The sequence below is a fragment of the Drosophila simulans genome, chromosome 2R (genome assembly GCF_016746395.2).
Source record: "Drosophila simulans strain w501 chromosome 2R, Prin_Dsim_3.1, whole genome shotgun sequence".
Taxonomy (NCBI): domain Eukaryota; kingdom Metazoa; phylum Arthropoda; class Insecta; order Diptera; family Drosophilidae; genus Drosophila; species Drosophila simulans.
In genome coordinates this window covers 14,303,641-14,328,256 of record NC_052521.2, presented here as the reverse complement: position 1 = coordinate 14,328,256, position 24,616 = coordinate 14,303,641, and the positions used below count along the sequence as shown (strand labels likewise).

The 24,616-nt window shown below is 43.5% G+C and overlaps 2 protein-coding genes across 13 annotated transcripts; one reads left to right on the top strand and one right to left on the bottom strand.

Annotated features, from left to right (window-relative positions):
- Positions 1-66: 66 nt before the first annotated feature.
- LOC6734863 (serine/threonine-protein kinase pakD) lies at positions 67-20,878 on the top strand. Of its 12 annotated transcripts, XM_039292271.2 has the most exons (9): positions 73-490; positions 5,748-6,482; positions 14,404-14,786; positions 15,030-15,421; positions 15,534-15,662; positions 15,883-16,268; positions 16,717-17,488; positions 19,175-19,879; positions 19,945-20,878. In XM_039292271.2, exons 2-9 carry the CDS (start codon positions 6,338-6,340, stop codon positions 20,591-20,593), a joined length of 3,561 nt encoding a protein of 1,186 aa, XP_039148205.1. In that variant the 5' UTR covers positions 73-490; positions 5,748-6,337; the 3' UTR covers positions 20,594-20,878. The 12 variants fall into 12 exon arrangements, with proteins under 12 accessions (XP_016028122.2, XP_039148205.1, XP_039148202.1 ...); XM_039292272.2 differs by lacking the exons at positions 73-490; positions 5,748-6,482 and adding an exon at positions 11,394-11,955 and having other exon boundaries at positions 17,630-19,879; XM_039292273.2 differs by lacking the exons at positions 73-490; positions 5,748-6,482 and adding an exon at positions 11,395-11,751 and having other exon boundaries at positions 17,630-19,879.
- On the bottom strand, positions 20,825-24,500 carry LOC6734862 (putative helicase mov-10-B.2). Its single transcript, XM_016168286.3, has 4 exons — positions 24,381-24,500; positions 24,182-24,324; positions 23,283-24,127; positions 20,825-23,090 (listed from the first exon to the last, which is right to left on the bottom strand). The coding sequence occupies exons 1-4, from the start codon at positions 24,405-24,407 to the stop codon at positions 21,625-21,627; spliced, it is 2,481 nt and encodes an 826-aa protein (XP_016028120.1). The 5' UTR covers positions 24,408-24,500; the 3' UTR covers positions 20,825-21,624.
- Positions 24,501-24,616: the final 116 nt, after the last annotated feature.

The following is a 24,616-nucleotide window of genomic DNA, read 5'->3' as shown; positions in this document are numbered from 1 at the left end:
GCTGCTGCCCGCCGACTGCGCAGTCGCCGCCGACGCAGCGCTGAGCGAAGGTGGAGCGGTTCCACTGGGTGAGATATGTTCATTCGCTACGCGCTCGTCGAACCGCCGAGACGTTCAAATCGCTGTCGACTTCGTCGCGGGTGTGACAAGTTATCCACCTTCCTTGTTAAAACAAAACGGAGAAAAAAATATATAAAAATATTGGGAAGCAAACCTGATTTCCACAAAATAGTTGCATAAATCACACATTTCGAAATGCACACTGTATAAGGCCGATCTAAGCAGTTCTTATTGGAGTAAGGTGGCGCCCAAGTTGGCTATAACTGTGTATAGTTTCCGTTTTAACCCTCGCGTATGTATGTGCTATTGTGTTATGATATGATATGGAGTGAATTAGCCCATCGTTCAGCTGTCTAAGCGGTTTTCATTGAGTGCACATTGCGGAATTTCAATTACTTAGCCACTCGATAGGAAAGGAGTGCACTTCAAGGTAATTTCCAAGCAAGCGGACTACAGGTGAAACAGTAACTCAATTCCCCGTGGAATCTGTTGTTGATTTGGCGGCGATAAGTTAAATGCCATATTAATAGCCAATTATTAAGTCACCAGCAACCACATCATCATCATCATGAATTGTTCATTCAGTATCGATAAGGTAAACATACGAACTCCAATACATAGCAGAGGAAATAGGCGTATACCTGTCTATAGGAAAGTAAACCAAACTTTGTTTAAACAATTAACTGGTTCTCGAGCGAGGATCGTAATACCTGCCATAACAAAGATGGGAAAAATATAGTTTATTCCGTTGATTGGGAAGATGAGGTGTATTCCACGTAACAGTGTTACAATATCTATTGTATGCAGTTGAAAGCATGGGCACTTTAAAATGTTAATTTAATTAGGTAATTACAACTCACCCATCTAAACTATTGCTTGCTTGTAAATATACTTGAATATATTTTCTAGACACACTTATCTTAATCTTGCTTTAACTTATCGTAGCCGAGCTGAGTAAATATTCAAATCTAGTTATTAAATGAATGCGCAGAATATCCACAAATTTATGAAGCACTCGAATCGAAATCTCCTTGAGTTCCCATGGCATATCCAAGGCTCATATTATGTTTACATCTTGATATGCCAAACCCCCGCCTCCCATCCACCAAAGATAAGGTTCTCCTACGTTTTTCCGATTTTTCGCCCAGTATTATGTATTTTATCTAGCAGATAAGATATGACCGCGCACATACATATGTATATGTATCTCTAGGTTGTATGGCACTCTTGCTCCAATTTCGCGCAATAACTTTTGATTTGTCCGCAGTTTTGATGGGTTTCTTTGTTTGGTCAAAAGTTGGCATGCAATGGGGCAATCAATGGGGCAGCACCCTTTCACACACACACGAGTATCCATACCCATGCCCGGTCAGATCTAAAAGTTTGGAGCTACTCGCATGTGCATTTCTTGCCATGGCAACCCGCAAGCCGCCAGCCGGTCACAACAAGTCCACCATCACATCCACCACTCCGGTCGGAGTTGTTTGCCACCCAACAACAATAATGGCAATGCCAAGTCGGGCCACCCGGGCAACCCCCTGTCCACCAGGGACATTTGTTCCGGCGAGTGGCCAGCTGGGTGCGGCTTTAGTGTCTGGCGTCATTACACCATTTATAGCCCATGTTTTCCCAGAACTTTCGCTGCTCCTTTCGGTGTTTAATCGATAATGCCGAAACGAGCGTAGGAAAGCCTGGAATTTCCCATTTTCATGCCTCCTGGTTGCCCATTTCATTTGTGCTAATTGCAGATCGAGGCCAAGTAACTGATTAATGGGGGCAGTACTAGGAGGCTTCACTGTGGAGGCGGACGCCCAGTCCACTGTTTACCATTTGTTTGGAGCTCGTTAAGTTTGCTGTTAATTATCGTTCGGAATTTCGCGACGCAGTTTGGAGCCAAAACCCTAAAGTGTTGACTTTGCAGGTAAATATCTCATGAATAGCTTATGCTAAAAGATCAACAAAGTACAAGTCGCACATTCGAAAGCTTTTAATGAGATATAAGGTTAAATATAGAACAAATGAGTTTGTTATATGTTTTAATTATAGTTAAATATACAATATATTAGCACTATATAGGCTAGAGATTTTTGAAGTTCATCTATCTAAAGTCCGCAATCAATCTGCCCAAGTTTATTAACAAACGGAATATACGAGCCTGCAATTAATTAATTAACGTTCCCTTCACTTCCACAATCCCCCTATTTATTTCCATCTTTTTATTTTTTCGGGCAAAGCTAAAAAAACGCCAATCTAGTAGTATTTCACAGTCGGTAAGCTATTTGCCATGCATACTTGCAACGCTCCAAAAAGTCCAATAAACGGCAATCACAAGAGGCAGCAGCAAATGCTTTTCCACCGCTTTTGGCGATGGCAAAAGATTTGCATAAACAGCAGATACATCTGTGTATTTGTATCTGATGGTGTGTGAGTACATCGCAATTAACATCAAACTCGAGTACTTTACATGCGAGTATTATTGACAAAGTGCCTCGTTCGTACTGGGTTCTAATTTGAAATTGAGATCCGAACACGCCTCTGGAAATGTGCCTCGTTTTGTTTCGAGATTCTGGCTAACCTTCGCGCAATCCCCAGAGACACTAGAACGTAGACTGGAGTGACGTGTTGACGACTTCTAAGCGGACTCACCAAGCTCAGATGATTGCCATCAATGACATCAGCGCGGCTAACGAAGCAAAAGTCCAAGCAAGCCGACTGTGACTACAGTTTATGGCTTTCTTCTCGCCCAGCGAAAGCTTTCAAATTGGCCAAAAAGCGGCTGCATTAATTATGGAAACGTTTATAATCTGTGGTTAATCGCTTTCTGGTAATTTGAGTGGAACATCCATGCTAATAGTGCGGTTTTTAAGGGTGGCACTCGCAGGTTTCACATTTCCCCAGCTACAATCAATAAGTCAAGTTGTTAAAATGCTGACAAATTGCTAGACAATGCAGCTGCAGAGGGAAAAAAACAACTTTAATTGATTCCGCTGAAAGGCAAATGCTCATGTCGATCGATTAACTCAATTAGCCAATGAATCTCATGCCAAAGCTATGCAAATAGATATAGCTACTCTACATTATAGTAAAAACAGAGGAGAAATACACAATTAGCCATAGTGGCACTTCAAGTGAGTGGTGATAAATCACTCTTAATTTGAACAACAAATAACGCAGTAAACTTACTCACCAGTTTTCCACCTTTCTGCTTAATATTTCTTATATCTTCATATATCTTATAAATATAAGGCAAAATGTGTATCTTTTAAACAGAAGGATCAGCATTTGTTGACTTAACAACAAATAACTGATAAAGCTGAGTGCGACGGTAAACAGAAACTGAAACTCGGCTCAGCACACATGTTCGATAAGGAGTAACCCCCACTCCAGACCCAAGAGATCTGTGTAAACCGACACCTCTGGCATCCCAAGCGACCTTCACTCACGCTGGTGCCTTGCATCTGTTACTGTGCCAAATCGAAAGTGATGCAGAATGCAGTTTACTTGTAGTATATATATTTATATACTAGTATGTATATAGAAGAGTGCGTTTGTCGCAGCCACTTTGAAGGTGAGCCTGTCCAAATGGAACGACAATGCTGCACTTGTTAGGCCCCAGACCTGGGGAACTTTTAGACTCGGAGGCGGCTTGCGACAGCTGTCACGGCTTTGGACAAATTCCGAGGTGGAAACCCAAGACGGAGCATTTGTTTACAGGCCCCGCTGGTTCAATGCTCCCATTCTAGTTTGTAAACCATTTCGGCAGCACAAGTGTGCTAATTTCGCAAGTTGTGATTATTCCGAAACCCGGTTCAAGATACTCCCATCACTTTGTCATCATTTAAATTTGAGTGTGTGAGCATTAGGCTTGAAATGTTAAAGCGTGGGAGCTGCATTTTTGATATATTTATACAATATATATGAAGTAAGATCAAGATAAAGTTCGTCAACGTCTTGGAATGACATGAGTGGGTGGCGGAAAAGATGATGATGAAGATGATAATGTGGCTGGGATAATAATAAATAAATAAATTAGCTTTATATGGAAACCAGTTTGAAAGAGTCACAGCACGACTGTGGTTTTTGGTTATTTTTTCCTTTTAATTCACTTATATCTTAATGTTGCTCAAAGGCACTCTTAACTCATGTATGAGCACGGAACCCCAATAACTGAAATCTCGAATGGCATTACTCACTTGATTTTCCGGATGGATTCAGAGCACGTCCTCCAGCAGCTCAGCAGCCCTATCCCAATATGGTCGATATGACTGTTCCGAGTCACTTCATATGCATAAGACTATATATCGAAAGGGGGGTGAGGGCGCGGCAAACCTTTCAACTCGAATTATGCACAATAATCTTACATAAATTTTGAGGCCTTATCTACGCATAGAAACTGGTAAATTGGTTGGGGTTCGCTTGGAGTGGCGGGGCATAAATTATCTCGGGAACATGTAAATATCCAAACGAGTTTATCGCTTCAAGTGAGCCCAGCAATTATCCAACAACAAACTTGTTCTATATAGCACACATAGCGTCTGTCGACGTCTATTAAGATTTATAGATTTAGTTGTCGCCTAACATAGATATCGACAAGCGTGCCATTAGATTAGTTTATCTGCGGATATAGAAAGACATCTTCAGGTCTGAAAATATTCTTTGGCTGGAAAAGTATGGGTTGGATTGGCAGCTTAGTTTAATCACTATTTGATTGCTAATGAGTTGGGTAGTATAATATGTTTGGCCTTGGGCAGTTAGTACTAATGAGCAAATCTTACATTATTTCCACAATATCATTTTATTTGTATCTTTGGCTTTAGATTGTAATTGATGTACCAAATGAACCCGAATAAAAAGTTTCTCTCCCAACACTTTTAGTGTGCGATATTCTTTTGTATCTCAAAGTTTGCCAAACTTGTGGGAGATATGCTCGCACACAAAAGATCTTCAATTGCTTTTAATGCTCACTTTCATTTCGCAATTAAGAGAGGCTGAGAAAAATGTTGGTTCTCGTGGTTTTTTTTTTGTAGATTTTCAGTCTCGTTTCAACTGCGCAACACGCCGGGATATCTCCCGTCGAAAGCGAATTTTTGTGGCTGAAACGAAAAGTTTACGGTAATTAAGTGGCCTATTAGGAAAAACTATTCAATCACCCTTTCTCCCGCTCCGTTTCCCCCCTTTCTTCTGCGATTGCGTGAGCCAAGCCCCAAAAGCGAAAAAGCAGTTCGTGAATTCGCAATCTAAGTTTAGCTGATTTCATCATATTCTCTGCTTTGCGTATCCATTAGATACACGCTCCTGTAGTTCACTGTGTTTCGCTGTGGATATTTGCAAATTAGCTAATGTGCGCTTAGCCCCATTGGTGAATGTTTGTTCGGTATTTCGAATTTTGTTTAAACGTCACATTCCGAGAAGAACTACTAATGATTTGAGTTGGTTTTTTTATGGCAGCTTATTTCCGCAGAACAGGAAAAAATATACAAATAGCTTACAAAACTGGTCTACTAAACAAAAGAACAACAAACTTCTTACTTATTATGTAAATAATATTTTTAAGCTAAGATCAGAAATTTGAAATTCAGTAATACATACTGCTAATACTAAGACCTGTTGACTTATAATGAAATATCTATGTATCTGCTAATACTCACTTACTTAAAATTCATATCTCACGCTCTGACCTTTTGCAGATATTCGTAAAAACAGACGACAACGAACTTTGAAACGGTGTAGAAGGGGAAACCCAGCGCCGAACTCCGATCGCAACTCTCGGATACAACCAACAGCAATTGCAGACCCAAAATTATATGCCATCCGGCGCATTCATTTCCATAGGATTTTGGTGGAAACCTGCGACTAACAAAGCGAATTTCAAATGTGAACCAATCATACAATAAAAACGCAAAAACCAAAAATAAGAAAAAAAAAACCTAAAAAAAATAGCGTGCATGGAAAAAAAGATATTGTGAAAACAACAAAAGATACATTAGGTAAAAGTGTTTCCAAAGCCTTTTTGTATGATTTTTTGAAAGTGCAGTGAAAACGAAATATGATTAATTAATCATTAATGAATATTAAGTAAAGCACCAGCAAAACACGAACAAAACGGGAAAAGCTAAGAAAACACTTCAACTTGCATGTGGAGCAAACGAGAGTTTGGCGCGCTTATAAACGCCCGCGACTAAAGACGCGTTCGCGTTTTTCTCCCCACAAACTTGCCCAACTGCAAGCGGAAGATATAGCCAAATTAAAAGCAAGTTAGTTGCATAAATTGCGGAGGATGGCCACCTCGGAGCAGAGCAGGAGGGCCCTGGAGCCGATTTTCATCGCCACGCCGCCGCCCACTCCGCTGCTCCACCACCATAGCTCCATAACGCGAACCACCACACCCCGCGAAATGCCCACCATGTACCACTTCGATTTTGGTAAGTACTTTGGCCAATTACAACTGTAAGCCCAGCGTAGGGAGCTTGTCAATCGATTTCCCACACAAAAAACCATAAACTATCATTGCACTGAAAGAAATTTACCATCATTATGTTATATAAAAGATTTCTGGTTTGAGTTCCTAAAGAGTCGATGGAAATCTATTTCACACTCCAACCGATAGTAAATTAGTATACCACACTATCTATTTAAATAAGTATATATTTTATAGTAATTAGGTAAGGTTTTTCCAGTGCATTTGGGAAAAATGCATACAATGTGAATGCAAACAATGTGCGGCTAATTCAAAATACTCAAATACTCATGCCACTTCCGCGCAGGCGCACAATATAAAAATCTCCAAAAAAAAGCACTTGGCATGCAGCCCCAGGCAATGAAACTCAAACTCCGGCAAGAGGTGTTTAGGAAACCACTTAAAGCCAATAACCAAGAGGAGAGGGCGCCGATTTGAATTTATAATGAACTCAATAAAGCATGAAGTCACTTTTTATGACCAACTATGGCAAAGAAAATAACAGGGGTTATTAATATTTGTTGTTGGGTTCATAAAAGTGTGTAGTGTCAAAGATTTTTAGGGATTTTTCCGGCGGATATAGAGAGGACTCAAAATATTAATGTAGGAATATAAAATATATATGTTGTAAAAAAAAAACAAAGCATTATTTATTATTAGAAGGACGGATGTGAAAAACCCATCAAAAAAGCTCCTTTCAATGAAAGAAGCCGCTTGAATATAACAAAACCCCAGCTTTCTATCACCCAAAGAGGCCGAGATGACATCAGTTATTATTATTGCAAATACTATATAGTATGTTTGATATTGCAAAAATGAGCAAAACGCACAAAAAGCTCTCAACCAAATCAAACACTGAAAACGTGGAAGGCATTTAAAAATCGAAATTAAACACAACAAACAGAAGCCAAGCAATTGACAACAACGCCAAATGACATATCTATGTCAATTTCCATTTGCAGTAAGCAGCCAAAGTCTCGAAAAATGAAAGAAATACACAAAAAGAATCACATGAGTTTTAATTAAATTAAAGACCAACCCAAAACAAGAAATTCAGCCCAAGTTGGACACCAAAAAGTTTGTTTTGCGCAGCAATCGAGAATAATTCAATTAAAGATTGACAGAAGCAAAAAGCTTCGCTCAGGTTTATAGCCCATATTTATATGGCAGATAAATATGCCAACTGCCTGACAGAAATCGGGCTTTGCGACCGATTTCTAGTCGGTTTTAGCCATGTCAGTCACGTCTGGCCGGCAGATTTGCGTGCCAGTTTTAACAAGTTTCCGATAATGCTAATAAATAAGTACGAAAAACTATTCCATTGTCACCCTACCAACTGACAGTAATGGCCTGTTCCTATATACACATATATATATATATAAGTATATATATGGCCTAAACGACAGGCAGTTGACCCACTTCCCTCGGCCCACTCGAAAATACTGCCCTCTCTCTGCTAATCCGCTGAATTTCCTTGACATTGAACCACTTTTGGTGGCACAAGCACAAGCGGCTTACCAGTCCCATGAAACGAACATAGAATCAGTTCCAAAGTAAAAATCCCAACCAGTTTTCGTATTGGCATTTCATATAAAGGTGTTATTGTGCTTTGCAAAAACCTGTTTTTCAAAATCTCTTGCAAGTCACTTATCTGTAAGGGATGAGTTGTGCCATTGAATAAATTGGTCATTGATGAATTGCGGCTTTTCAATTAAATGTCCATATGGCCACAATTATTTGCAACACAGAAACAAATTTGAAAACAGTTAACAGCCGCAAATCCAAATCCAAAAAGCTTGAAAAAGCTTTGAAGAAAGAGTAGTAAGCAGTGTTGCCGTGCTGAAAGTTAGCTACTACTTTTTTATATTTTGTATATTACGTTTTGGAAGCTCGAAACGAAAATATTTTAAATTGGCTAGCGAAGTTGACTAATATATAATATATATATAATATAAAATAGAGCTTTACCTAAATCATTTTTTAATTGATTATAACACAATTAATTGTAATCGCCTACCAAATCACTAAAACACTTAGTCCCTTTCAAATTTCAATTTAATTTAGTGAATTGAATTGAAAGACTAAGCGCCTCACAAATTGAATTGCTAATCGTTTGGCTTCACCTATCGATCGAAGGTGTTCCAAATCCAATTGGAAATTACCTACCTCAATTAGCGGCCCAATTCTTCTCACACTCCAAAAAAGAAATGCAAAACAAATGATGGAAACGCTGAAAACACACAAAATCGTATTGGATACAAACACAAAAGTATTTCACACTTTCCAAAAGCCAATCAGCACTGCCAACAACAAACAAATCAACTTCAATTTGTTGCAACAACATCGAACTCACCAAGTTACAAACAGAACCGAAGACAGAAACGAAAAAATACAAAGGAAAACTGAAAACACAGGGAAAATTGTGCAATCTGCAAAATGCCTGCGATGGGAAAAAACTCAAAATAAAAAAAAAAAAAAAACCAAAAACAAGAAAACATTCAGCGCCAATGAACTGAAATGGTTTCATTAGAAGATCGAAGGGGCGATTGGGGGACCCATGGGCAAATGACGACTGGAAGAAATAGAACTTAATTAGTGAAAAATACGACGGCCCTATGTTGTTGATATGTGAAGTGTGTTCTTTGTCTGTAAGAGGGAGATGGAGTATAGCTGGGTTGGAAAGAGAGCGCAGGTGAAGATTCAGGGGCCAACGAAATGTCGCCAAGTCTATCTCTAATACACTAGCATAATATTTATAGATCTTGGGTAGAAATTCCTGTTGAGTAAAAAGATTCATCTGAAGTTGGTCCAACGAGTGACTTAAATTAGCTATTAAAATCAAGTTAATTCTTTCCTTCCTTTCTTTCCTTAAGTTGAAAGCACAGTAAAAGCTATCAAATAAAGTCACCTCTAATCGTGGTAAAAACTAGTGACGAAGGCAACCTCAACATATTACTGAAATCGATTTTATTCCATATTCTTTTTGTAACAGTGCATGGGAAGCATAAAGTTTTAAGTTCACTATAAAAATATAGTTCTTCGGTCGTGTCGCCGCCTTGCCCCCAAAACGCCATCCGCACATCATCTAGATTCTAGAACTTTGACTATTTATAAGCACGCGCCCCTTTTTAAAACCGATTTCCTGAGGGCATGCGGCTGCACCGTGAAAATTGCCAGAGCGAGATATATCTATGTGCAACAGATACCCACTCCACAAAAATAAAGCGACCATATGCAACTGCAACAGATCTTCTATTTTCGTTGGCGCTCTCGAAGCGTGACAATTATAAGAGATTATCCAAAACTCAAAGTCGCGACGCGTGGGCGACCACAAACGATGCCGGCGACGCCACCCGAAAACCACCCATGCCACCCACTTCCTCCCCACCCAAAGTCCTGCGAAACGGAAGTTGTTGGTTCGATAAACCGGATATAAATATAAATATCCTTGAGAATGACTAGAACCTCAAGTTCATGAATTGTACTAATAATTCTGCCTGGTTTTTGGCACGTGCAAAAAAGAACTTTTGGTCTTATGTCAAGGCAACTTGCGTAAGAGAGTTCCACAGCCTAGTGACGTCAGCGGATGCTGCAACATATATATTCAACGTATATATATACCCAGATTTATAGCATCAACAAATGGGGATCGTTTGGCCCGAGCAGAGCGATGCTCAAAAGTGCATTCGCATTTCAATTAAAAACAGAAACAGCGAAAAGAGATGGAAAGGAGATACGAATATGGTGAACCGAATGTAGGCGAAAATCGAATATGGAATGCACTGCAAACGAGTGTCAAGATCAGCCAAACATAGCTTAGCATAAATTACACCAAACGAAATAAAAGCATTTTTTAGCCAAGATCAATAGTATCTTAAAAAAGTTTACCTTACATAAAGTTCTAGATAAAGTTTTTACATAGAGTTGTAAAATTACATAAAGTTATAGTTCTAAATAATTAAAATTATTTTTATAAATAATAAAAAACCCATTACATATAAAATATGCAATAAAAAATCACATATCCCATAGAAGAAAACTCTTTGATTCAACAGCATACTTGGTCTTGAATTAGTCTTTTAAAATGTTTGGCCCCGGAATTTAAGAACCTATTCCATGATCTAGAACATCCAGACTCCCAGTGCATTTCCACAAACTGATTTGCCCAGCTGTGATGCCCCTGATTTATATAAAGTCCACCGAAAGTGTCTCCAACTCTGCGGCCAGCTGCTTATTTATGTGTAGCGGCTGCAACACCGCATGTTGCTGGGGTCGCCAAATGTTGCTGGTGGTGCTGCTTGGCAGTTGCAACTCCAACGGCGGCCACCTTTTTTGGCACACTTATGCAACAGCAGCAGTGGCAGGCAGTAAGTGGATGTGTTTCATGCCCCAAAAGTGGACATAATTGCACATGTGTGGGGGCAACACCCAGTCGTGGTACCGATTCCCATTAGCCCAGGAAATGGGCTCTCTTTGAAGTCGCTTAACTGATTGACTGATCGGCCGTGGCGGGTGAGATTTCAATTTGGAACTGGAATTGCTGGCACTGGGAAATTGGCAGCCATTCTGGCAGAGAGTGAATAATGCCCAAGTAGTCGAGGGTTCAGCAACATTTGACGTCGCCGGCGGTGGCGGCTTTAAATAAATCAGCCGTAAAGACAGCAGAGACCAGCCGCCAGTAGACAACTCAAATCCCGGCGAGAGAGAGGGAGTCGGAACAGAATCGTGGCCTTTGTTAATAGCACCAGCCACACACAACACAAGCGCAAGCACAAACAACAACACCCACACTCGGACCAAAACTGGAGTGCAACTATTTATAATGCCGTGCAACATGTTGCTGCGCGAGCTTTGTGCCGTCGATGTTGCTGCTGCCGTTTAGTTAAGCACGAGAAGCCGGCGCGTGAAGTTCGCTCGAAATGCGTTCGAAAGTAGCTTTGTTTACACATGAGTGAATAAATACCGCCTCACAATGAGCAAGAAAATGTGGCAGAAGATCTTCAAGTCCAAGTCGCAGAAGCCGCAGCCCTTGGCCAAAATCAACAAGCGACACAGTCGCATTGCTTACGAGGAGTACCAGCAATTAACCGATCTTCTGGCCGGTGAAAATGGACAGCAACAGCAGCAACAAAAATCGCAGCAGCAACAGCTGTCAACGTTTTCGCGCGTTCGCAACACATTTTCCATGAAACGCAACAGCAGCAGCAGCAAAAAGCTGGGAAATGCCAAGCCAAGTGAGTCGGATGCAGCAGCAACAGTTGCAACAGCAACAGCAGCAGCAGCAACATCAGCAACATTAACTAACCATGCGGCAGGCAATCAACTGCAACGCGTCTTGATTGTTGTCAATAAGATCGATGTGGCCACTAACTGCCTGACTAATCATTTGCATGCCAATCCTACAGAAACTGTGACTACGAATGCAGCAATTAAATCAAGTAATTTCCAGTACAAATTAACAACTCATTTCTGCTTAATGAAACGTTTACTCTGCGGTGAAAGCTGTGGGTAAAATCTCAGCCAAATCGCCTGCTGCCCACATCTGTTCCAATTGTTTAATCTCACTCCATGGTGACCTCTTGGTTGACTCCTTTCGCTTATCAAATCTCGGCCAGAGAATGATGTCATTTTGGGATTTCTTCAAAATAACTAAGACTTAAAGCTTTGATAAGTGGGTAGTTGTTTAGTTTAAAGAATTCGTAAATTAATCTCGTTTTTCGGGACTATGGAAAAGATATCCATTGTAGAACGTATAAATTTTCAATGAATCATTATAATTGATAATGTTAAAGTTCATAAACAAAAGTTCCGTGACACATTCCCATATTATTAAGTCCCCTAATAAGAAATAAATATTTCTCTGCGGTTTAGGGGTTTTTCAACTTAAAGTCAATTCAAAAGTTAAGTTTTGACATTTTTGCCAAGTGCAAGCAAGCCCGTCTGGTTCCCAGCTTACCCGTTCCGAGGTGCCAAGTCCTCGGTTTTAGTTTCCACGGCCATACTTCTTGGGTGTCACAGGGTCAGAAGTTCAGAGACTAGCCAAGAACCTGAAAGCTGCTTGGCCTGGGAACAGGGAAACTGTTTGTATTACGCTTTTACCATATTGCACACACATAAATACATTTATGGGCCCACTGACGGCTTAAGTGGCTTATGGAGATTGCCCAACAACCTGCCGCAAAGACAACGTGGTATGGAAATGCCTAAGACTAGACTAACCAAACAGAAAGATGGCCAGGGATTGGGCAAGCCGAAATACCATATTCGACTAGATTTACAATGGCATTCATCACTCGCCTCAATGGCTTTCAACTTTTGATCTAGTAAACTCTTGACCATTTAAAAGTCCCTCGGCTCCATCGCTCGAGATCCGCTGAAGATCTGATGGGACGTGGAGGCTCTGGTGGTTGTATTTTTAAATATCTCAAGTGGATGCACATAGTGCATATATGCTCCAAGCATCATTAGCACAAGACAGACGGCTAGATAGATAGCACAATTCACCCACTTCTCAGCGCCGAGGATTATGTTGGAATAATATGAATAATATGCGTAACACACAACTTTGCATTGATTCAAATGGAAATGAGACATAATGCTCTCAAGATGTTGCGGAAATTCTGCTGCTCTTGTCTTGTGCGTGTCGCTGATTGATGTAATCACGATCTGACATGGTAATTGGATTTCCTTCGTCTCTGTGATTAGTGGCCGCCTCCACTGGTGCTTCTAATTATTATTCACCAATGCCCCCTCAAAGCAAAGGGAGTTTTTTGTAGCTCAGCTAAAAAAATATTCCTCTGTCGGCGGAATAAGAAACTAGTACGGTCGTCTTACAAAGAATAAAACCTAAAAACCTTGATTACAATTCATTTGTTGAAAACAATGGAAAATAATGTTTTGAGCTTATATGATTCCAAATAAACCCTGTTCTCGTCGAACGTATTCTTAGAAAGACTGTAAAAATTGATATTTTTACTTAAACACTTCGAATTTCTAAGGAATCTAATATGTTTATTTAGAAATTAAGGTAAATTAGCGTAAAGAATAAACATTAGAAAAACTGATCAAATAATCAAGTACTGGTTCGTGGGCCGACGGTGGCACCTGCCATCCGCGAGATGCCAGATACTCGATCTTTGAGATACAATTCCCGCCCACAGGCCAAAAGCAAAAGAGTTTTGGCTGAGACCAGCTGCCCAATTTGGACAGAGCCACATTTCATCAGTCTGCGGCCAGAAGATAAATAGCAATTTATAGGCTGATCGCCAAAGACGAACCAAAATAATAGCTATAAATTATTTGGGGCTGGGACTGCTCCATTGTTTCTGCACTTTTGGTGGATTTATTGCTGGGACAGACAATTTGTCGCCCAAAAAACAATCGACCATGAATCTGCCAGCGGGTGTTTTTCACTTGGCTGCCAGCCATTTTCACTGGGAAAGTGACTGGGCTTTTCCCCATTGCCGAACTTTCCCTGTAAGAGCCAAGCCCTTTTGATCTAGATATCGGATCTACTGCACTACCAACTTAATTTTAAAACAACCTTTTCATTTATATGTTAATTAAAGCTTATTTTTATAGGGTAATATTTCATTTTCATTTTGTTAGCTGCATGACTAGTGTTGACTATTGATTTTATGTTAAATATTTGTAGTAATTTACTAGTTTAATTTTCCACCCTGCTGAGTGATAATTCCTAGTTTATAAAATCAACTGACAGTTTACTCCTATCCTTTCTATTGTTGATTTGTTTAAACTGAGACACACTCCTCTTTTGAACCCCTCACCTCATCTAACAAACATTGCCAAAGTGCTCGTAGCTAACAGAAACCCCTGTCGAAATTCGATTCCCAACTAACCTATCCATCTTTTGGACGCATCCGCAGCAACAAGCAGCACCACGGATCCCGAGACCGAAGACTCCAGGCGGGGCGCGGAGGATGATTTGCCTGCCCCGCCGCCACTGACCTCCGGATCCACCCTTCCGGTGCCGGAGTACGTGCCCGAGCAGTCCACACAGCTGACACCCTGTCCCTGCTGCAGTCGCACCTTCGTCGTGGATGCGCTGCGCAAGCACGTCGTCATCTGCGAGAAGGCCTCCAAGAAGCGCAAGATCTTCGACTCGTCGCGCCAACGCCGCGATGGAACCGCTCTCTCCACGTACGTGCTGCCCAAGAACTTTGGCCTTCCCGGTGCGGAACGCACGGTCGGAATACCATCTCCTCCGATCACCAGTCGCGAAACCACGTCAGTAAATGCTGCTCCAGAGGTGAGTACATCTCTGTAAAAATATAGACATTTTTTTTGAGAGCTTTTTATTGAGAGATTAATATGTGTTATTAAAAATAAGATACATCACATTTATGTGTTTACCCAATGATATCTTTCTGGTTTCTGACCGCAACACTATCAGTAATCCAAATATAGCAGCTTCTTAGACAAATATTCCATATCTATATCTATATAAAAATTTTTGCAACCACTAAGTGTGTATGTTCCCTACCGATTCCAGCCAGTGAACTCACCACTGCCAGTTCGTCGAAAGTCTCAAACGGAGATGGTGCGCTCCACTGCCCGAGCCTCCATGCGCAAGGCAGCATCCACACTTTCCTCTAACTCGGCGACGGAGGCTCCAGCTGTGGCACCTGCTGCTTCGACTGCTCCAACTGCTCCGGCTGCTCCTCTCGTCCGCGAACGATCGCTGGCCAAGCGGATCAAGGCACCTGCCTGCGATCGTTGTCCCCACTGCGATCGTACCTTTAATCCCAAGGCATTTGATCGCCACGTAGAATGGTGTAAGGAAAAGGCTATTCAGGCCACCATGAAGTCCACCAACAGCCAGGAGACCAGCAAGGCCAAGGAGCGCCTGGAGGCCAGGAAGCAGTACAGGCCCCCCAATCTGAAGTAAGCCTGGATTTAGTTGACACCCTGTGATCTATCTACTTAACACACGTTTTTGTTTTCTCGTTTCAATTTATTTTGTTGCTATTATTTAATTGACCGCGATGTTTGACAGAACCAAGAGATCCCTCGCCAGAGATAAGTACTCCGGTAACCACGAGGAGGTTCTGGAAGCGGGCGAGATGACAACACCCAAGCCAAGCCTGATGTCCCATTCGATGACGTCGTCCGTGCACAGTGATAGGTAAGTAGAGGGTTTCCGAAATCCATAGATTTCTCTTAGATAGGTAGTCCTAACCCCCAATGCTCTTCTGGCTCTATCTTAGTCGTCCTTGATTAATCCCGTAAAGCGTAATCGTAATCGTAACCTTTTGATAGCAATTATTGCCACCGTCGTTAGTCTCAACACACCGTAGTTAGTTCTTCGATCAGCGATCTTCACTCATCCCCAAAATGATCCTCAGCACTCAAGCTCAAGTCACCAGCTCGCGAGCAGGAAGTCGTGCCAAAGCAAACTCCACGGTTACCCAGAACCAAGTAAATCTGTTCAATGAGGATCCACCATCACCGCCGCCACCTAAGGAACGATCTGCACTGCGCCGTTCCAAGCGCACTCAGCGGGAATCCTGCAACGAAATTGACGAGGCCATGGAGCAACTGAGGCGGAACAACGGTGGAGATGCTCTCCAGTTGGCCAAACTCGATTGCGTGGAGGCGCCAGTTCTCCAGCCAGCTAGACGACGCAAGAGAGGGCCCAAAACGGATAAACTAGATGCGGTCGAAAAGCAGATCTGCCTACCCCAAGTAACCATGACATTTGACGAGCTCAATGGGTTAATCAAGCGCAAAGGTATGGGTTGAACTTCTGACTTGGTATTCACCAATCCCTACGAGAGCTGCCCACTGTAAGTGGCATGCAGTTCTCCAATTAAACAATAAAACACTGATGCATTTAAGATCTAAGAACCCGGAACCATTTCATGATCGTTAATTAGTGCGCGCCGCATCGAAGCATTCGAAAGATCAGCGAAGCATTAAGAGAAGGCGTTGTCCAGGTGCAGGGTGGCTTCAGTTGGGTTTTAATAAGATTAGGAGTCGAAGAAATAGAGGGTATCAAAAGAAATATATGGGTGGGAGAATAGAAGTGGGGAATATCGATTGAAGGGCGCAAAAGTAACATCAATTTTCTACACAAAACCACAAAGTAATACTCCGAATATTCGAGGAAAATTTTTTTTGTAAAACTTAGTCTAACCCGAGTCTAAAACCCTTCCATCCTCCATGCGGTTCCACATCAGGCGGCACGCCCATTTGCAATGTGGAAATGGATGAGCAGGGAATCGGTAGTCTGGTCTCCAAGCACCACTCATCAGCTACCCTAGTGCGTCAGGCACATCGCCGGATTCGCACCAAGGAGAACCCCGATCTGGAGTTGCGTGCCCTCCAATCGTCATGTTCATCTATTTCCAAAGACGTACAGTCCAGCCTAGTGCCCATGCAGAGAAATCAGTCAAATATATACTCCGGATCCGAGGAGGATTCGCCAAGGTCAGAGATTCAGATCAAGCTAGAAACTGCAACCATGCGGACGGTATGCCGACCACAGAAGAAATCAGGTCGCTCTTCCCAGGTGATGACTAACTCGGAGCCCAAGCGAGCTTTGCCAATGTCCGATTTAAAGGAAAGCTTTGAGGCCATCAACCAATCCATAGGGCAAACAGTTCTCCCAAGACTACAGATGGGAAATGAGAGGCAGGACTACGAACCGGAGGAGGACGGAACGGATAATTATAGCAGTGATCTAGATGAAGAACCCGAAGGTGATGACCTAATGGCTCGAGCAGCAAAACTGATAGAGAGGGCTCGTTCAAACTGCAGTCCCATCCCCAATCCTGAGCAGGTAGATAGCCACAGTGAACATGATGAGGAGCAACCAGAGGCGGAACGGGAACTAAGGCTGCCGCCTTTGACCAAACAAAATAGCAACGTCAGTCGCCGTGGATCCCCTGAGAATAACGAAAGTGCTATTGCGTACTTCAAGGCACTTAATTCCAAGCGTCGTTCAAATAGGTTTGTATCCCAAATAAGAGCCAAATAATCCATCCAATCCTCCCCAGACGACAGCCAGACAGAGCACTAATGGGCGGTTCATCATATCGTACCATACCGTATATAATGTTTACTTAACCAATTGCAATCTTTTTTTAACAGCGGCCTGGGGGACAAATACGATCCCTTCCTCTCGGCTAAGCGGCAGCTGGAGGAGCTTTGCTCACCCAGCACGCCGCCGCCAGAGGAAGAGGTGACCACCACCACCAAAGCTACTAGAACATTGACACCCACAGCAACCAGCACTCCCACAGCCACACCCAGTATCGCCATGACCACTTCATTGACCACGGCAGTCGGTAAGCCCGTACAGGTTACCCAAAAGACCACTCCGACTTCCAATTTTCGACGTACTTCATCGCTGAGAGGGCCACGTCGTACGCCCATGCTGAACAGCCGGCCGTTGTTTGCCACCAACTATCGCCCCACCATTCAGCGGGGTCTGTCCGATGAGGGACCCATCTCCACCAATTTCCTTAAACCAGAGGAGTTCGACGAGATGCCGGTAAGAGCCGCATGCGGCAATGACTTTCACAGCCCAAGAGTCGTGCGCCGGGATACCAGTGCCTCCAACCGAAAGCAACTGCTTAAATTGCCCGTGGGTGGAACCAGTGAAGCCAGCAACGCATCCTCCTCTCCTCAGGCCGCCCGCAGTGTGGCCAAAACTGACTCCCTGGCTGTGTTCCTCAAGTACGAGCACGAGCTGGAGCAGCTGAATGGCAAGGCGGCTGAGCTGGCAGCCGCCAACCAGTTGACCAGCAAGGAGCAAAAAGACAAGAGCAACACGCTGAGCAAACAGAACTCTGCGAAGAGCTTGGGACACAGTACTCCCACACAGTTGCCACCATTAACTCCAACAACGGTGCCCGTTTCGCCAGGTTTGGTTAAAGAGGTCAACTACCCACCGGTGGCCACTCCGCTTCGATTGGAGCCCATCAGCAAGGCGGCGAAGAACTCACCGGCTCCCCTTACGCCCATCAAGCTGGAAAGCATCTTTGGACCGAGGAGGGAAACGAATCTGGGGTCAGGATCGGGCTCTGTGGCAGGCGATTACATAGATCCCAAGCTGATAAACGCCTTTGATAATCTACATGTAAACAGTGGTATATCCTCGGATGCCAGCTCCACGCCCCAGCAGTTGTCCCAAGGACGGAGCAGGAGTAGCTCCCAGTCCACCATCACCCACGAACGGAGGCAATCCGGTGAGGCCAGGAACCTGCTGAAGCGGAAGATGCGATTGGGACGGAACCAGTTTCTGTACGATGCCTCGCCAGAGGATGCGGATGCTTCATCAAGCTGCTCGGCAGACGATGAGGCCAACCGCTCGTCCATGGAGTACGACGAACAGTGCTGGCAGCAACAGCAGAAACAGCTACTGGCCAATCCGCTGCCGCTGGTCATGCCCATGGTGCACAACGCCATGCCCACCTTCGATGATTTTGACTTCGAGGAGTTCCTCTCCTCATTCGAGAACGAGAATGACGACGAGCAATTCCCGCTGTTCAAGGACTGTCGCGAATTCCTCATGAATCGCTCGACGAGCAGACAACGCTCGTTCCAGAAAGCGACTTCGACGCTACAGACGACAGCCACACAGATTACACCACTTAGTCACCAGTCCAAGATTAAAGACAATCACGCCCACAGGTCTGATTCAAAAATGCCCGAGGAGAAACTGCAACGGCAGCAGTCGAATGCCTCCAGTGCCAGCAGCCAGGAGGAGAAGAGCCGCCAGGAGATGGAGAAACGGCCGGCCGACGATGATCAAAGAAAGCGGGAGATTTTTATTAGCATTGAGACGGAGGCCAATGCTCAGGGGCGCTCACCCATTTCGCCCGATTCACTGCGCCACATGGTGGGCAATGCCCAGGCGCACATCGATGTCCTGCACATTGAAAACGGAAACGAGCCGGAACACGCAAGGTTTAGCAAGATCAGCGACACGGAGGACGCCGGAAACGAGCCCAGGGATCAGGCCAGCCAATCTACCAACCGGCTGGCCCCATCCTCGAGCGGATCCGGATTGGCGCCCAACGTGCAGCTGAACAATGCCAAGAATCTGATCCAGCAGATGCATAGCGAGTTCCGGCTTATGGGCGAGGAGGCCAGTGCCTCCATGCGGCGCCAGCTTATCGGAAGTAACGGCGGTAGAGGCGAGGAACCGCAGCGCTCCAGTAGTGGGCTCCCTGCTTCAAATCCAACACACCAGGTCGTGGCCAGCTCGCCAATGACTCCGTCACCGTCGGCGGATTCAGATGAGTTAAGTAGTCTGGATGGCTATCCCGTGTCCCCGTCGCAGGGTTTACGTCGAGGAGCCAGCTCCAAGCTAAGCTCGGATTCAGCATACGGCAGGTAAGGTTTTTTTAAAATGGCAGTATGCAATGTATTGATATATATTCCATTTTGACCACTTGTAGCAGCAACTCACCTTATAGCTTGTCGCGACAACGCTCCTCTGAACTCCAAGCCGGCACACTACAGTCCCAGGGATTGATGCGTCCACATACGGCCAGTGCCAAGCTGGCCAGCTGCATGATCGATGCCTCCACCCAGGCACACACTGATTATGGCACCCTGAAGGCTCGCCAGCGTCTCTTTGCACCAGAATGTGGAAACAACAATGGCGAAGGAGGCGAGTCGTACAGTAGCGGATCCGAACACTCTTTTGCAACAAATCCAAAACAGCAGCAGAACATCAACTACAACTATCAACAGCCACTGCAGCAAGATCAGCAGAAGCAGCAGCAGATGCAACAGATGCAGCAGCAGCAACAGATGCAGCAAATGAACTGCAACTACAACTACCAACAGGAGCAGCAGCAGCTCCATCATCAGCAGCAGCTTCAGCATCAGCAGCAGCAGGCTAAAATCCCAACACCAGCAGGTTACAACACAACCAACAACAATGTACCGATGACACCCACAACGTCAGAGAACTCACTGATGAGCACCTCGTCCATGAGCTCAAGTAAGAAGTCCAATTACTGCTACGAATGTGGCTCCAAGTTCATATTCGAGACCGCCAAGTTCTGCATGGATTGCGGCTTGAGGCGTGCTGAACTTTAGATTAACCCCACGTAGCCATTGTTTTCAGTAGCTGACACCACTCACAAAACACAGAAAATGAACACTAGCCCGGAATGAAGACGTCCTCCTGGATTGGTTTTGGGATCTTAAATATATACCAAATGTAGTTGTTAAACGCAAGCAGTTCGCGAAGAGCGCTAACACCGCTTCTATACAGAATAATACAAATAATATATATTTTAATACGAACCAAATGAAGCAAAACAAAGGTTTTATGTCGAGCAAACTTTAATTAAACGAACTAAACTTGGCATTTCTATCTTACACATATTTCTCATCTTCAATTGCTTAAAATACAAAAAAGCAAGCAAAAAATGCAACTCAACGTAAACAAAAAATAAACACTTTAACAAAGTTGTTGATTAACAAAGACTGAACGAATTTAAAGAATAGCGATAAAAAAAAAAAACATTTGAATATCCAACGCGACAAGAGCAAAACTATTTTTAAACATTTTTTCAATACCTAACGCAGCAACTCCATTGTATTTGTATTTTGTAATCGTTTTACTAATTATATAGACACTGCTTAAATATATATAAATATATATGATAAATATGGATTCGAATCACCGATTTGGTTGAATATAAAAAAAAAATTGATTAAAATGACGAATTTGACTTAACATTCATAAGAACGCATCCGTTGGGATTCCATTGGTCCATTTCTTACACAAAGCTTGAATCAAATGTTTTTCTTTTTCCACTTGCAGGACGCCAAATGGAATATCCTGGATATTCTTCTTCGTAACGTAGTCTATAACTATTGTTATCAGAAACTTACATTAAAACAAAACAAAAACTTCAGGTTTACAGATTTGGGATAGCTTAAAATATTTTGGTGCTGCCTGAGCATCGAATAAATTTGATTTGGTTTCATCACATCTCTTCTAGAGGATCCTATTATGGACACACTAATGCCTTGAACTTTTACATTTTCCACTTAGTCTACAGCTTATACATAAGTCTTACAATTACTGCAGTTTCAGTTATAAAACGCAGGCGCAGATTTTAAGATCCGTTCATCGTTTCAATGTTATATATCGACAATTTTGACATTAATATCTTAAGCTCATTGGTCAGGTGCGCTTCGATTTTCTGAATGTCCACATTAGTGTGCTGTGGCATCCTGGCATACGAAGGAATAAGCTCCTCGTCTTCGTCCTCCGGCTCACTTCTCGACCTCTCGTTCGATTCATCTGCCTTAATGTGAATCAGTCTCTGCTCAGAGCCCCTCTTCTTGAAGAGATATGTGCCATGTTTTTTGCACTCTTTGATTACAAACTTGAAGTCCCGATGATGACGAAGGGTGACCGGATTGCCAACCAAGATCAGAAGTGCTTTAGCTCTGGACAGAAGAACGTTTACACGACGTGGACTGCGAATAAATCCCATGTTTGTAAAGGATTTAACCAAACAAGCAATGATTATGGTCTTTTCGCGACCCTGATATGTCTCCACGCTGCCCACCTCTACATTTAGGTGTCCCTGTCTTTGGAGTAGCTTGGTAACTAGTTTACCCTGAGCCGTATACGGCGCAATAATTCCGATGTCCTCCTGTCCGACCAGGCGATCGTTTATCAGGCGTTTTACATACCAACATATAACTTCTGCCTCCAAAGAATTGTAAGAGCTGGTGGAGTTCTGCTTCCGGTTGGTTACTCCATGAGTGGCCTGAAATATTATCGGGAACTGTGGATTCGGTAGAACGCTACAGTTGGCTGCTAGATTCACATCAATAGCAGGAGCCTGAGCTTTTAGCTCTCCGTTATAGTAGAGCCTATTAAACAGGCGCACAATCTGCGGATGGGATCGATAGTTACGACATAGGCGCGTCTGCAGGGTGCGATCATAGTTTCCATTCTCATCAGATTTGTAGCAATCGGATTGGAGGAGCCTCTCCATTAGAGACCGGCTTAATCCCAAGGAAGCGGCCCGATTACTTTTTATCACGGCGCCGAGCTGCTTATGATCCCCTGACAAAATCACATGGCAATCTGCTGTCTGCTTAATACCCATAATACCGATTAAAGCCTCGGGTTCAGTGGAAGCGCCCGCCTCATCGATGAAAATGTGGGTGAAGTAGTTGTACTTGCCAAGGTTATCAGTGACGAAGTGTCCCACTGTGCAGAGTGTGGCCACGGTTATCCCGTACTTTACAATACGTGAAGCTCCAATATACTCATAGATGCCCTTCGAGCAATTGGAATTTTTCAGCAGCAGTGACGGCACGGACGCAAGGCCCTTCTCATAAATGGAGCGCGAGTACACGCGGATCAACTGGTGATCGGGTTCGGGCAGCTTCTGTTGGGCAAAGTGCTTCTGGAGACGGATGTTGCTTTCAATATACTCGCAAAGCTTCAGGGCGATTGTGTCACATGCTGAATTCGAACCGGCGGTTACGAGGATACGACTATGTGGTTGTCGAAGGCGCAGCTGTAGAATGGCCTCCACAATGGCAGTGGTCTTACCAGTGCCTGTAAATTGTAAAAAAAGGCATTTAAGTGGAATGTAAAAAACTGGAAAATATTTCACTTTGGGAAAGATCATCTCCACCTTAGAACAAATTTATTTGCCCTTGTAAGCGAAAGTATACTTTTCTCCAAAGATTATATTTTAATCGTTTTTCGATATCCGTTTATGATCAAATCCTAAATCATCATTAATACCTGGTGGTCCGAACAGAATGTATGGTCCCTGGGTACTTGGTCCCGCAACAATGCGTTGTATGGCCTCTAACTGCTCAGCGTTAGAATAGATGGTCGAATTAAGAAGAGAGAACGAGGTTGGAGTAGCCGGCTCTTGTGGCCTTCCTTGCATCCAACTAGGCAGATTGCCGTCGCGACATACCTTAATCTGAGAATTGTCCACAAGCTGGGTCAGCCAGCTGGGAAACGGAAATAGGTAGCGGCGCACCAAGGGGCTCTCCTGGAGCAGATCGAGTGCGCGATACATGTATCGCATTGTAAGGCGTCTGGAGCGGATTATGGCGTAGAAGCGCTGTCCTGACAAGACCGCTTTGTGTTTTCGGCTGAATCGCAAGTGAACAGAGGTGCAGCTGACCTGCTCCACACTAGCCACATGCCGGAACATTGGATCGTCCGGCTCCAAATCTTCATGAGGATGCGGAAGCAAGGCTAGCACCAATTGTTTAGGTAGTGGAGATGCCAACAGGCTTGCCTTGGGCACCAGCACCACTTCGTCCACATTGGGAGCAACAAAGTCCTCTGCATTCACGGGCGTGCTCTTGAGTGTAATTTCATATTTCTGCTTGGAGACCCGCTGCACAGGCACATCAATTTGGATCAGTTGGGCGTACAGCTCCATAGTGGACAGATCCTCTATGGTTAACAGCGTTTGCATCACGGAGCACACATTGTAAAACTCCAAGCGTTTGGTCTGCATGAATTCGGCGAACACACTATTATTTGCGCACAAATTCTTGTTTGTGTTTGCCTGCAGCATTTCGTTACTCGGTGGATAATATGGCAAAGTCCGCATCAGGGATAAAAGTCTGGAGGGGATTTACATTGGTTTGGTGATCTATACATGCGAACTAAATACTCACTGCTGTTGTTTTTTCTTTGGGTTGCATTGTTTGACTTTCTCGTCTTCGTTGGCCATTTCATTTGTGCATAAAACAAACGAAGTTGTATTCTTTTTTCGGCAATTATATCTTTCGCGAGCTATTTTCGATAGCTGCTGATCTAACTGAAATCTCCAGTAGTATAGTCTTCAATTTACTAGCTGTTCACGTAAATACTCACCAATTTCAAATCCTCTATTTCGTGCATTTTTTGGTTCCTTAAGGTAAGTCACACAGCTTTAACCACATAAATGGAAATGAAATCGAAGAAAACAAATTCGCAGAGACTTCCAGATCCGTTAGTTTTCTATAGGCGGACAAATCTGATTAAAGCTCGCGCGCTTTAATCAGATATTAATTTGTCGATATATGCGTGCGATAGTCACTGTGCTGGGCAGCATTGTTCAAACGAAAAAC